A 15,389-nucleotide genomic window follows, 5' to 3' on the forward strand; every position below is an offset into this window, starting at 1 on the left:
CCTCTTAACTTCTCATGAGTGATTACAATCGACTACAGCTGCTGACTCCTTTGAGGTAGTTGAAAAAGGGCCCATTTGATCCACCCACTAGACTCAGACACTACAGTGGGAAGGTCTAATGTGCTGAGTAAAGATCTGAAAAAACAAATCATTGGCTTGAACAAGTCAGAAAATCACTTGGAGCCATTTCAAAGCACCTAAAGATCCCGAAATCACCTGTTTGTCAGTATAAAGTTCATGGTCCAGTTGTGTTGCTGCCACAGTCAAGAAGAAAACTCAGACTATCAACTGCTGCTGAAAACTTAGACATTCTTCAGGAAAACCTAAAATCATCAGCAGAAGGTTGATCTTGGACACGGATGTTGGATGTTTCAACAAGACAATGAGCCCAAACACACATCAAAAGTGGTAAAGAGGCAGTTAAATCCTATATGTATGACACATGTTTTCAGACTGTGATTTTAAGTCTTGAAGTCGTTATTCATGTCAGAAAATATAAGTTTCCATTTTTACAGTGCTCATTTCTGGACTACAAGGACTGCCAGCTGCTTAAAACCAAGTAAGGTCAACAATAAAGTCAAACGGGCCGAATTCTTACCAACAAACTCACATGGAAGAAGCCACACAAACATCCTGTGTTGTAGCTCCAACCAGAGCATCAGTGTGCAGCTCACGGTTTCATTTGTTTGAACGCCGGCTGCCTGTTTGTGCTGTAAAGTGTCATCTGATGTTGGGATGTGAGCAGATGAGGAGGGGGAGGGACTGCAGCAGTAAAATGAGATGGATGTGACCCTACTTGACTCCTGCTTTAAAAGGCAGCATGTTTAAAACCCGAAAGGGGATCTGGCTTAGTTTGGATGTGATATATACCAATACCATATATTAACCTCTTTTTCATAATTTATTCACCCCCCTCCCATCGCCTCCCATCCCTCCTTCTCGCTCTGTCCACAGCGGGAAGCTTTATAGTATTATTAAAGTCAGAAAGAGAGATGACAGAAAAATGCATCAGGCCCCTCCTGCATTTTAATATCAATACCAGAGGGGTAATAAACACCGAGGCAGAGAGCACACAGCGGAGGAGTGACTATAAAACCCTGCATTGTCTAATTTATGGAAGACAACAACAGGGCAGCAAGGTGAGGTTTTTACCCTTCAGTCAGAGCTTTCATAACACAACTGTGTCTCACAACATTAGTTTGGGATGATGATGCACACAAACACAGAAAAGTTTGGAGGAAAGTAACTCAGCCATTTTGGGACCAGGGGATGGTTCATATTTATGCTAGAAGACTGATGACCCGCAGAGTTTATTTACCAAAGAGGGTTGAGTCAGAATGAGACATGAGAGAACAAACTCACCTTCAGGCCCATTTATTAGCTGATCCTGCAGTTATACTGAGTTTGGACAAGTGCTTCTTTAAACACTGAAAAGTTGAACTTCAAAGTTTGTTCTTGACCTGAGATACATGAAGTGACTTAAAGGAGACTTCAATCTGCAGCATCAACGATGTGGACAATCTTTGACTCTTCCTTCCTAAAGACATGATGTGGAACAATATGGTTACGTTGCACAGGTGGACAGAAATACTGGAACAGTTCAGATGTAAAGTCATGCTGCAGTTTAGCAAAAGGACTGAGATCATGTATGAAACAGGATTTTGAAATAAGCAGGTTGTGGTGAATTAAGGGTATGTATGGTCCTCAAGGAATGGAGATGTTTTTTTTCTTTTTGCTGTTCTTTGTGGCACACTGGCAAATTAATTGAGATTAACTGTTTATGTTTTATTTTAGAGTTAGCTACATGATAAAGGGTGAAGACCAGAGTCAGACAAGGCTGCCTCCTGTCACCTTCCGTCTTCCTCCTGGTGATCGACTGGACCATGAAGACGTCAACAGCAGACAGAAGAAACGGAATCCAGTGGACACTGTTTGACCAGCTAGATGATCTGGACTTTGCAGACAACCTGGTCCTGTTCTCCCACAGCCACCAGCAGATGCAGGACAAGACAACATAGTTGGCAGCCACCTCAGCACAAGTTGGCCTCAAGATCCACGAGGGCAAGGCCAAGATCCTCAAGATCAGCACAGCAAATGAGGACCCAGTCACACTGCACAGGAGTGAGCTGGAAGAGGTGGAGGCCTTCACATACCTGGGCAGCTTTACTGACAAGCAGGGCGGCACAGACGCAGACGTCAGAGCAAGAATTGCATACTTGCAGCTGAGGAACATCTGGAGCTCCAAGGTGGTGTCAACATGCACAAAGATCCAGCTGTGCAACTCTAATGTCAAGTCAGTCCTACTGTATGAAGCAGAGACATGGAGGACAACGAAGACCACCATCAGGAAAGTGCAGACGTTGATCAACAGCTGCCTGAGAAGGATCCTCCAGATACACTGGCCCGACACCATCAGCAACGTAGACCTGTGGCAGCGTACCAACCAGCTGCTAGCCGAGGACGAGATCCGACGCAGAAGATGGGGATGGATTGGGCACACCCTGAGGAAGCCAGCCAGTAACACCACAAGACAAGCACTCAAGTGGAACCCCCAAGGGAAGCGGAAGAGAGGAAGGTCAAGAGACACCTGGCGACGTGACCTCGATGGTGACATCATGAAGATGGGAAAGACCTGGAGACAGCTGGAGAGAGCAGCCCGGGAAAGAGCACTCTGGTGGAATGTCGTCGGTGGCCTATGCTCCAGGAGGAGCGATGGGCCTAACTAACTAACTAACTAACTAACTAACTAACTAATTACCTACATGATAAAACTAAGACTACTGCTATCTCTGTTTATTAGGCCACAGCTATAAAGTTAGTCTAGCTTAAAAACACAACATGAGATTAAAAATCCACCTGCAAACACCTCTAAAGCTCACTAATCGACTTCTAAAGGAACCAGGAATCTCCACCGTATTGAAGGCACCATGGATTCAGGCGAGTACCAGGATATTCTGGTCAAGAATGTCACTCAGTCCGTGAAAAAGTTGAAGCTTGGGGGTAATTGGACATTCCATCAAGACAATGATCCCAAACACACATCAGAATCAACAAAGGCTCGGTTAGAGAAAAAAGCCTGGAAGGTTCTTGAGTGGCCATCACAATCTCCAGACTGGATCCCAGTGGAGGATCTGTGGTGGAATCTGAAGAAAGCTGTTGCAGCACGTAGACCTGAGACCATTGCTGCGCTGGAGACAACTGCCCATGAGGAATGGTCTAAAATTCCCAAGCAGCTGCCAGAAGCTTGCTAGAGACAATTTCTTCCGCCCACAGCAGGTCATTGCAGCTAAAGGGTACTACAGATACAACCTCATAGGGGGTTGAATAATTTTGTAACCTGCTTTTTGTAAAAAACGTAAAGATTTTGGATGGATTATGGATTAAATCTTGATTTTTGCTTTGGTATTATATTTCAATAAACTAACCTCTTATATGATTTAGTGATCGCCATTTTGCCAGAATGTCAAAAATGCCACAGGGGTTGAATAATTTTGCATGCAACTGTATAGTCTTTAAGGAAGGCAGATGTTTATTTTCTGATATTTGCAGCACATTTGCCAGTTAATTGAAATTAATTGTTTTGGTTTTACTTGAGAGTTAACTAGAAGATAAAACCAGGACTAGTGCTGTGTCTGTTTATTAGGCTACAGCTGTAAGGCTAGTTTAGCTTAAAAACACAAAGTGATATAAAAATCCACCTACAAACACCCCGAAAGCTCACTAACTGGCTTGTTATGTCTGGTCTCTTTAATTTGCACAAATAGATGAGCTTATGTTGACTTCCTGGCTCCCTGGTTGCCAGATCTGTCAGATCTGTGACCATGTAAATCAGTAGCGGAACAGCTATAAGGCTAGTTTAGCTTAACATGAAAAGCAGGTGAAAACAAAGTGAGATAAACATCCCCCTGTAAACACCTCTAAAGCTCACCAATTGGCTTGTTGCATTTTGTTTCTTTAATTGGGACAAATAGATAAAGTTTTGTTGACTTCCTGGTTCACTGGTTGCCAGATCTGTGACCAAGTAAATCAGTACTGGAGAGAAAGTAAGTTAACTTTGAAGTACTTTACTTGAGTATTTCCATTTTATGCTACTTTTTGCTGCCACGCTTTTACATCTCAGAGTGAAAATTGTACTTTTTACGCTGATACATCTATCTGACAGCTTTGATTCTAAAGGAAATTTCCAAGCTTTATGATTTCTTCCAAAAATCTGTTTCACATCACACTTCTACGTGATGTCTATGAGTTGTTAGCAGCTCCACCAAATACTGAGTTTGCCCTCAGAACTTCTCACATTTCAATAAAGTTCCAATAATCCAACAGCTCAGCACAGAATCAGAGATTAGAGGAAACATTATCAGAATCAGGATCAGAACTTTATTTTTTCCTCTTTTCTCTCCCATTAATCCTGTTTGAAGTCATCAGATTTGTCTTGTTTCTGTATGTAAAACTAAACATAAAGAAGTTTAAACTGCAGCAGCTACAACAGTAACCTGCTGCTGACACATTATTAGGAATATAATGATGACACTTATTATAATATATCAGATAGAGGGACCAAAACCAGTGATTTTACTATAAACTTGACTTTTTTGCTCCTAATACTTTTTTTTCACTTAAATAAGCTTTTCCATGACTTTTACTTGCTGTTTTGGTACTTTTGCTTAAGTAAAGAACCTGAATCCTTATTTTAATCTTTTATATACCTCTTAAATGTTGGGTTATTGACCATATATACTCTTTTTATTGTGGCTGTTTGAATATTGTTGATTTCTGACTCTTTTTATCACCCAACACAATCAGCTCTAGGCGATTTTTACCTTCAATCTGTCTGAAAATCTTAACTTTCACAAATAAATTCTCACCTAATTTACTGTTCTTCTAAACTCTATGCAATCTCAGGAGAGAAGTTGCATTTCTTATGCATCTAAACTCAATAAATCACTTTCTGCTTTGGAATCCAGACTTGAAAAGAAGCGCAAACATCTCCGAAGGTGTCCGGATTTAGTCCCGAAGCTTCTGTCCTCGGTGTGAACTGCTGACCTAGGCCTTGGCAGAGCTGCAGACCGACGTTACAGCGCTGCCATCTTCCTCATTAACCATCATTAGTCCGAACCGGAGCGACGCTAAAGGGCTTCTGCAGAGTAACTGACTCCAATCCTATAAGCAGCACAGGTGAACATTTAAAGGGATTAACAGATCACATGTCTGGGAGGGAAGTTCTTCAGTCAGAAGTTAGATTTGGAGACAGACATTTCATTTCTTCTTTAATTTGACAATTTTCCAACTAAAATCTGATATTAAAAGTTTTTAAAATGGTATAAAAATGGAATGAATAAGTTGCAGAAACTTTCTTTGTGGCACCGTGTGGTCTTTTGGTGTCTTTGAGCATCTAATTTAACCCTCGTGTCGTCCTGCGGGTCAAAATTGACCCATTTTAAAGTTTGAAAATGTGGGAAAAAAAATTTCACAGTGAAACTTCTGATGTTCACATTTTCAACATTTTGGGAAATCTTTGAACATTTTTTGGTGGAAAAAAAGAAATGTTAAAAAGGTTTCTTAAGGGCACCTGTATAGCTCAATGTGTTGAGCGGGTGATCCATGTACAGAGCTGGTCCCTGATCCAGCAGCCCGGGTTCGATTCCCACTCATGGCCCTTTGCTGCATGTCTTCCCCCGACTCTTCTCCCCTGTCTCTCTCTCACTGCGCCTATCTAATAAAGCCGACAAAAAAAAGGCCAAAAAATAACTTTAAAAAAAAAAAAAGTTTCTTAAGAACATTCACAAAAAAAATCAACCAAAATCCAGCGAATCTCACTGGATTTTGGTTGATTTTTTTATGTGAATGCTCTTAAAAAAATATTAAAAGTTTTAGTGTAATCACTTTAGATATTTTTAGGATTTTTTTTTGGAAGATTTTCCTAATTTTTTGAAAATATTTACAAGAATTTTCTTGCCAATTTGGGGGATTAAAAAAAAATTTTAAGAGAAACTTTTAAAGAATTTTTGGAATTTTCTTCCTGAAAATCTTACAAATTTTCAGAAATTCAGGGAGTTTTTTTGCTGAATTTTTGGATTTTTTTCAGACAAGGAAACAATATTTTCTGGTGCCCGTAAATGAAGACAACAGGAGGGTTAAATCATCTGAGGGTTTGATTAAGCCACACAACCACTTAACTCAACTGTTTCCACCATCAAAACTCCGGATAAAGGGACTGATGTGTGCTTTTGGGAGGAGATCAGTGCAGGTCGAGGAGGTTTGGAGTCAAGGGAATTCAAACCAGTGTTCCAGGAAAAGCTCAAGATCAAGCATCAGTCGTCCTTCAGATGTTCTAATCTGGACATCAAACCTCCAACATTTATCCTTCGCTGCTCCCTCTTTCATCCCACCCAAACAGAAGCCACCTCCAAGTGTGGATGGAAGAAGAAGAAGAAGAAGAAGAAGAAGAAGAAGAAGAAGAAGAAGGAGCCCCATGAAAGCCGATTGCCTTTTAATAAAGTTTATTATGTGCGGGGAGCTAATCCTCAGGGGTAATCTCTCCTCTCTAGTCCTAAAGGAAAGCTGGATTACTCACTTGCTATAATCCCAATGAAATTGTTAGGATTTAGCTTGCGCTGCACAGCAGATGGCAACAGGCTTTTTCCTTCAACCTTGGATGGTTTAAGCCCCCCTCCCTCTTCCCTGTTTCTGCATGTAACACCCTTCTTTTTCTTCTTCTTGCCCTCATGTCCTGGCAGTCTTGGTCAAAACACAAAAACAGGAGCTTGTTATTCCACGGCGGCGCCCAGTAAACATATTTTGGCATCTGAGGCGACACAGATGGTGTTGAAATTCCACCTCACTCTTTAAATTTACCAGTTCTATGACAAAAACATGTTTAATGCGGTTAAAAATGCAAAATCTTTAGCTGCATTAAACATGCTGCATTAAAGTTTCTGCTGACGGATTGAAATATTAAAGAGACAAAAGCATCCTGATATTTTCAGAATAGTATATTTCTTACCTTCCAATCTATCTACCTAAGCAAATTTTACAAATATTATTTTTTTCAGTAGATATAACTGTTATTACAGATATATTTCTATGATTAGAAAAAAATAGTGACAATTAACAGAAAAGGTCTGGAAATTTATCCACATTTCGTTGGTAATTCAGAGATTTCTTGTATAATTTAGGAACTTTTTACAACAAATTTTCTAATTAATTATGAATTAGAAAACAATCTACATTTTATGTAACCCTACTGTTTAAATTTACCAGTTTTACAATAAAAAAACAGGTTTAATGAGGCTCAAAATGCCAAATCAAAGTTGCCACTGACTGACTGGAATATTAAAGAGGCAAAAAAAATCCTTTAAATAAATAAATAACCACATAAATAAGAAAACAATCTACATTTTATTTAACCCTATTGATAAATTTACCAGTTTTACAATAAAAAGCATGTTTAATATGACTAAAATTGCCAAACTGAAGTTTTCAGTGACTGATCGAAGTATTGAAGAGGCAGAAAAATCCTTATGAAAAATTATTTTCGGGATTTCCAAATCAATATTTTGAAAACAGATTAAACATATATTCCTGAAATTAGATACAGTTACTAATAATTAACAGAAAAAGTAGCATCAGTTCTGTAATTTTACATAAATTTGTTAAAATGAGAGGTTTCTTGCATAATTAGACGTTTTTACATTTGTAATTAATCATATTTTGCAGCCTTAAGTAAATAAATTACCATCAGATTAGAAGACAGTCTACATTTTCTGTACAAAATCAAAGTTCCCACTGACTGATCAGAATATTAAAGAAGCAAAAAAATCCTTTAATCAATTCCCAAATGAATATATTTCTAAAATTATACACAGTTTGTGACAAGTAACAGAAAAAGTGGCATCAGTTCTGTAAGTTTACAGAAATTTCTTTGTTAAAATGAGATTTCTTGTATAGTTAGAGAAGTTTCCTCAATAAAAATGATACAGGAACATGTTTCATCTATCAATCCATCCATCCATCCATCCATCCATCCATCCATCCATCCATCCATCCATCCATCCATCCATCCAATTTTAGGTAACCCTACTCATAAATTTGCCAGTTTTACAATAACAAAACAGGTTTGTTGTGACTCAAATTGCCAAATCAAAGCTTCCATTGACTGATCAGAGCATTAATGAGGCAGAAAAATCCTTATCAAAAATAATTTTATTGATTCCAAACAGAGAAACAGTTTCTTTGAGATGACCAGCAGAAGCTCCTCGACGTGGACTCGAGCCAGAAAACAAATCCCGCTTATTCTAAAACCTGGTCCAGTGTGAACACGAGTCGCGATGAGCAGCCTGAGTAGCTGTTATGTGGACTCAGCAGTGTGATGTAATATCCACAGACATTATATAACCTCAGTGTAAAGCAGACCGACTTATTAACCCAGCTGCTCCCGTCACAGAACTCAACAATATGTTGCAACCATCAGTCCTTTCCAGAAGAAATCTGTCTTTTACCAAGTGATTTTTAAATGAGACGCATGGAAACAGCTCATCTGTAAGTTAAGATACAACAGAATCACCTGTTTAGATCCAATGACACATTTTTAAATGCAAACATATAAAAACTAAACAAAATTAAAAATTCTTGGGTGCAATACAAGGGGGGAGAGGTCTGCTCACTTCGATGGCGTAGTAAAAAAAGAAATTAACCACAAGAAACAAATAAAATCACACATTAGTTGCATTAAATTCCTAAAAATCAAAGAAACCCTTCATATTGTTTTAAGCTTCACAAGTGGTCAAATAAAATCAAAACTGATTAACCTTATATTAAGGCACAAACCCCAAAATATACATTAATATGAACACATTTTCCACAATGGAGGTGCTGCCTGAAAAGCTCTGGAGGCCGAATGAAGCGCAGGGTTAAAAGACTGCCCTGATGTTAAAAGATTTTAAAAGAAATTTCCCTTCTCCTCCAGTTAGACGAACACTTGGAGGCTAAAACGTGGCTGCAGGTAACAGATAACCGTCTAACGGAGCCGCATCCCTTTACAGAAGCAGCGTCTCCAAATGAAACGTTAGTAGGCGCTCCGATCTGAGCAGAACTTCTGTGTTCTGGCTCAGGGTAAGGCGACTTTAGCCCTCCGTAGCCTGAGGCGGTTCTTGAAGAACAGGTACATGGCTAGGAGACACATGGAGGACAGGAAGTAGAGGATGACACACAGGCTGATGTCCAGCTTGGAGAATCCGATGCTCAGCACAGACATCCAGCGTCCTCTGTGGTTCAACTCCCCGTCCAGGAAGCGGCCGCTCAGTTCTCTCTTCTGCAGCCGCTTCCTCTGCCGGCCCACGTCCAGCTCCGGGTCGGCCTCCAGCGGCTGCAGCCCGACCATCCCCAGGCCTCCGTCCAGCTCCATGCCCAGCTCGAAGGCCGACCGGGGCTCCTGCTCCTGCTCCTGCTGCCGCTGCAGGCTGCGCTGTTTGACCCGGCTGGAGGCGGCCAGACGCAGCGCTTTGGCCCGGTAGTGCTGGTTGACGAACGAGTCCAGATCCACGATGTCCTCCTGCTGCTCCCTCATCCTCATCCCCACGATGCTCGGCTTCCTGTGGACCAGCCGCCAGCCCCGACCCGCTTCCACCTCGGCTTTGGACCACGGCGTCGGCTCGGGCTTCGCTTCCCCGCCGTCCTCCTCCTCCTCGTCCGCCACCGCTTCATCCTGAGGCCCCTCTTCCTCCTCCTCCTCTTCCTCCTCCTCCTCCTGCACAGTGGGCTGAGGTGACGGAGGAGGTTTTGAGGAATCCAAAGCTTCTCTGATTCTCCTCTCTACGGGTTTCTGAGCCAGCAGAGCGAGCTGCTGACCGACGTGTTTTTTCTTCTGTTTTTCCAGAATCTGGCTTTCACTCTCAAGGTAGTCTGATGGGGAAAAAGACAGAAACAGGGACATTATTTAATCAAGAATCAGATGTATATAATAATAATAATAAGAAAAACTCCTCTTGCAAATATGGAATTTTCTTCCTGAAGGTTTTGCAAAGTTTCAGAAATTTGGGGAATTTTTTTGCTGTTTTTCTTTTTCAGAAAGGAAACAATATTTTTTGGTGCCCGTAAATGAAGACAACAGGAGGGTTAATACATCTCAAATTAGGAGATCACGTGAAAGCGAAAATCTATTTTTGAGTGAAAAACTGCTTTTCTTTTTTAGCATATCTGGCTTATTTTAACCCTTTAACATCCTCACCAAGAAAAAGGCAATGAAAAAAGGATTTCTTTATATTTCTTATCTCTTTGGTGCACGAATAACAACAATCAATGTTTTTTTTATGAAGAGACCCAGAGGTTTTTAAAATACTGACCTCTACCAAACGGTTGAGAAAAATTATTTTACCCTTTTAATCCTTTTTTTAAACATTTCAAATGACACAGTTGTGTTCAGCAACTCCTTAGGCACCATAATATGTCCGAAGTATTACTTTACCTTTGAAAATCACAGCAAACAGAGGCCTCATGTGAGGAGTGATTTTGGTCATGCTAACTTCCTGTGAGCAGACTGACTTGCTCTGCATGCAATTTCAAAACACAGTGACATCTACTGGACTTTTTTTTTAGTATAATGTACCTCAGAGTGGTAGCTAATGAGTGGTAGACATGGCTGAAACAGGTGGAATTAAATAAAACATGTTTTTCAATAACATATAGTGAGTCAAAATGTGCTCTACCAAATGGTTGAGCAGAATGTTAAAGGGTTAAGACACCTCAGCTTGACAATCCTGGTAAAATAGAGCTTAAAATATGTTTTCCCAGCTAATTTTAAGATCTCAATATTCTAAATATCATATCTTATTTCAAGAAATCTTACCAATCCATTTTTCACTTGTTCTATTGGCAGATTTTATCACTTATTTCAAGGTAAAAGTTCCTAGAAATAAGTTTTTCTTTCTTGTTTTGAGAGGAGCGTTTTTTCCAGTGTACCTGTGAGGATGCTGCTGGAGGAGAAGTAGCTGAGGAGGAAGGGGAGAACCTGCTCCCGGTTCCACCTGTGTTCTCCGTTCTCCTTCACCGTGTGACAGGCCGAGCACATCTCCGGCGACGGCCACTGGATCTTTGGGAACTTTGGGTCTTCGCTCAGAGCACCTGGAGGAAACGAACACACCAGCAGGGTCAGAATGAAACCTTTTGGATGAAAGTGAAACATCTCAAGAACCAAAAACAGAATTCCACTTTCTTTGTATTCTTTGTACTGAAGCTTTTAAGGATTATGTTGCACAACAGAGCTTTAGGCACTTTAGCAGCCCACAAAGACGGATGAATTCTGATGTAAAAGGGTCACTGGGTGATGGAAAATGAAAAATCCTCAAACGGTTAAAGCTGCAGAATTAAACCTACTGACTTAAATGGCTCTTGCCTTTTTTTCTGCATTTAAATTTGTCTCCAGGATTTTTTCCATTTGCTTGTTTTATGTCCAGAAAGACAGAATACAGCTTCATCACCAGACTCCATTTGTGCCTCTTTTCCAGGAAGATCTTGTATTTTTCCTGCAACATATTTATTCGGCAGCTACAACCAAGTTACTTTGCAGAATGTTAAATATGTGATAAACTCAGATAACATCATCTGTTTGCTGTACATTGTTCTATTTAAAATGTACTGTAATCATGTGTGAAGAGGGTTGGAGTGAATCCATTTACACTAGCCACAATATTGATCTGCTAGCTGGTCTGAAAAGCATGTTATTTTTTTAAATGAAGCCAAAATGACACCATTTGTTAGCTAGTAACTGGTAAATCAAAAAGAAAGGTTGGGTTTTCAAGTTTTAGACAGTCGTATCATGTGTAATGTTAAGTTCCTTTGGTACAATTGACCAAATTCTGAGCTTAAAATCATAATATTTAAGCAAAATCACCATATTTGGCGTGTCTCATTTAAAAAATTGCCAAAAATAAACCGGTTCCACTGAACAGATTGCGGAAAAGGCAAAAAATCGTGCATTTGTCTGCTTAACCATCAAGTCATGACTGAGTAAGTTTAGCAGCAACTGTCATAAGACAAAAATCCAGGAACTACTCGGCTGAACTGCAGGATGTGTTTATGCAAAGCAGAGAGGAGACGAGCATAGAAAGTAATCTGCAAATTATATTCAGTATCTAGACTGATTATTTTTTCCCCTAGTACTGATAATATCTGTGGGCACCTGAAACATGTTGCACGTGTTGATTTCAAGTTTTTTACATTTTAACAACAAAGAATCAAAGAAAGTCAACTTTCGTTTTTCTTTTTTTTCTTAGGATTTATGGCATAATAAGTGTGTGATTCTGCACAGAAGACACTTCTGAATTCTCTGGGCTCTGGGCAAACTCCCTTTTACTACATTTTTTTACCCTTAGATGCATAAGTGGGTCAAAAATAACCGGGTGAGGTCATTTTCTTGCAATATCTTTGTAATGAAAAAGTTTTTATCATTTCATATTTCTCAAAAACATGTTTGATATCATCTCATTTAATTTTTTAAGTTCCATTTTATACTTTTTAAGAAATGTTATTATTTGTATTACTACCCCAAGCTCTTTATCACTGATAATATCATGCAAGAGGCGATACAAACTTGAAGGGATGGAAAGTAGAAGGAGGAAAAGAATGAAAAAATATCAACAAAATGGATGCTGACATTCTTCTTTGTCAATCATCAAAATGTTCAAAATCTGTTTTAAAGTGAAAAACAAACAGATTTCAAACATGAAATCATTCTTGTATGGACAAAAAAAATCACAAACAATAACACAAATGATTATTCTTATCCAAAAACACATTGATTCTTATACGGATCATTTTTGGCCCACTTATAGAAGAGTGTAGGGTCCAATTACTGGAGTGATGCTCCAGTGTTGATGCAAGAATTCAACTTGTAATTGAAAATTGTTATTCAGAGGGTGTAAACAGCCTTATTTGTTCGACTGCTGTAGCTTCATTTTGGAGTCTTTTTCACTCTAACAGACTACAGATGATGTAAAATCTCAGCTGAAGCTTCCAGTTTCTTTTATTCTCCGACTCAGTGCATTGACTGGAGGATGTAAGTGCTCTGAGGACTGGATGCAATCTGCACTGAACCCATTTGATCTTGTCACAGAGCTCGTAAAAACTAAGTGCCCATATGCATATGTGTATGTATGTGTTTAAGTGTCCATATGTAAATCATGTGTCTGTGTTTGTGCACATGTAATCTATGGATTGATATTTTCTTCTTGTTGTGTGTGTGTTCGTGTGTGTGTGTGTGTGTTCATATGACAGGGTCTAACAATGATCAATGGGCTTCTGGGATGTCCCAGTGGGAGGGATGCTGAGATAATAGATGTGTTCAAAGTGGACACACACACACACACACTCACACACACACACACACACACACACACACAGACGCGTGCAAACAATCAGTGTTTTCAGGCAGCAGACCTCGGAGCTCTGAACCACCTGTCTTCTCGTCCCTCTACACCCCTTTGAAAGCAAAGTCCAATCTCCAAATTGAACATGAGAGCAGAGAGGAGCCTCAGAGGGGAGCTGCCCTCCTAATGAATTAGAAACTTTCTCCTTTGGCGTGTTTTCTGTAGGTGTTTTCTTCTGCACACAGAAAACGTACAACCAGCTTAGATGGCTGCACAAATGTCCACAAGGACACACAGAAACACACAAACACAGGGGCAGCAGCGTTCAGTAATAAATTGCTTGTTGTCACCGACGGCCTATTGTGTGTTTGTGTGTGAGAGAAAAGAGGAAAAAAAAAAAAACGCAAAGCAGCAGCAGGTCTGTCACTTTACAACACTGTCAATTTACATCCTCCACCTCCCTCCTGCTTCCTGCAGCGCTCAAGATTAATCTCAGTCATATGTATGTGTGTTTGTACTCTGCATACAGCACTTTACATAAAGGATACATCAATTTTACTGTGTCCTGGATGCCTGAGTGTGTGTGTGAGCTTTTCTACATTTCAGCAGGTGAGAGAACACACACACATCCCATAAGCCTCACATCTCCTCGTCTATTCTAATCAGCTTGCCACGTTTGCAGCCAGGGTGACTTTAGCCATAGCAGCCATATTGAGATTGCCACAACGGCCTGTCACTGGGATGTCATCGCGGCCGACATACATATTCATCAGGTATAAATATGTATTGTTCAGCACGTCAAACTAGCTTCCTCAGCACTAATTCTGTAAGTGAGGATCAAGCACCGTAGCAGCCGGGGAGGGCGTCTGGCGTCCGGCGTTTTATACCCGTTTAAGTAACCGAGAGGATAAATAATTAAGGAATTTGGATTGTTTAATGTGGTGCCTGGGTTGGCCAGTAAACTCGATATTTCTTGCGCTGACAGAAATGTAAAAACTGTCAGGCACCAAAGGCTGACACTGAAGACCTGCTTAGATTCATTATGTTTTCTAACTGTTCCATGATCAGCTTTAATTTGGCAAATTGGAGACTTTTATTGATGCAAAGTTCTCACACGATTGGTGGCGTTTGATACTTACATGAACGCTTTAATTAAATGAAATGACGTGGAAAACATCGCAATTAAAGGGGAAGCTGCATTTTTGTGCAATAAATATCAAGGATCGACCAATTATTGATCAGATATTCAGCATATTTCCAAATATGTATCATTATTTCTCAGAATAAATTAACTTAATTTTAAAAATGCTCCACTTTTGCCTACATTTCACACATAACAGATTGTAAACACTGAATAAATATGCTAAAAATGTAGCTTTTTTAAATTAAACATGTGTAAAACATAAATATATTTCAGCAAAGATTGTTTTATTCAGAATTCTGACAACAAAATTTCACTTTTTCTGAAAATGTACATCGGTTCCAAATATTTATCAGTTTCCTTGATAACTAATAATAGAAATCAGTATTGAAGATCCATAATAAATATTTCTGATTAAAGGTGTTTAAAAATCACATACTTTTTTATCTATCAGCATTGACTCAGGGTACAGAGGCAAAACAGTTTATCATGCAGCTCTTGTTTGCATAAATCAGTTTATATGGTTGAATGTATCTGTGTAATCCTGCATATTTAAGCTTTGCACTGAGTTTTGTCTGATTATGAGAAATTCCTTCCTGATTCTCAACATCTGTGTCTCTTCTAAGTCCATGAATGGGAGGTATAAGTCCAGTGTTATACTTTCTGCTTTGGCAGGTTTGCGAAGATCTGAGTGACAAAAATGTTGTCACTTGCACAAGTTTGTGTAACTGTAAATGGTAAATGACCTGCACTTGTACGACACCTTGTAACTTTAGCTACGTTCAACAAAGTGCTTTACAACCCTAACCCTAACCCAACCCTAACCCTAACCCCAACCCTAACCCCAACCACCTTTGTACGTTAATACACCGATCAGGCATAACATT

At 39.7% G+C, this 15,389-nt stretch overlaps 1 protein-coding gene across 1 annotated transcript in view; it reads right to left on the minus strand.

Annotated features, from left to right (window-relative positions):
- Positions 1 to 8,184: 8,184 nt before the first annotated feature.
- Positions 8,185 to 15,389, minus strand: part of qsox1 (quiescin Q6 sulfhydryl oxidase 1) — a gene marked incomplete at its 5' end in the record, with an annotated part of 72,365 nt that continues 65,160 nt past the window's right edge. Inside the window, 2 exons of the mRNA XM_023285855.3 lie at positions 8,185 to 9,900; positions 10,957 to 11,118. Of these exons, the coding sequence (XP_023141623.2) occupies positions 9,107 to 9,900; positions 10,957 to 11,118 (956 nt within the window). The remainder of the gene's footprint in view (positions 9,901 to 10,956; positions 11,119 to 15,389) is intronic.

Source organism: Amphiprion ocellaris, chromosome 2 (assembly GCF_022539595.1).
Source record: "Amphiprion ocellaris isolate individual 3 ecotype Okinawa chromosome 2, ASM2253959v1, whole genome shotgun sequence".
In the NCBI taxonomy this organism is placed as follows: domain Eukaryota; kingdom Metazoa; phylum Chordata; class Actinopteri; family Pomacentridae; genus Amphiprion; species Amphiprion ocellaris.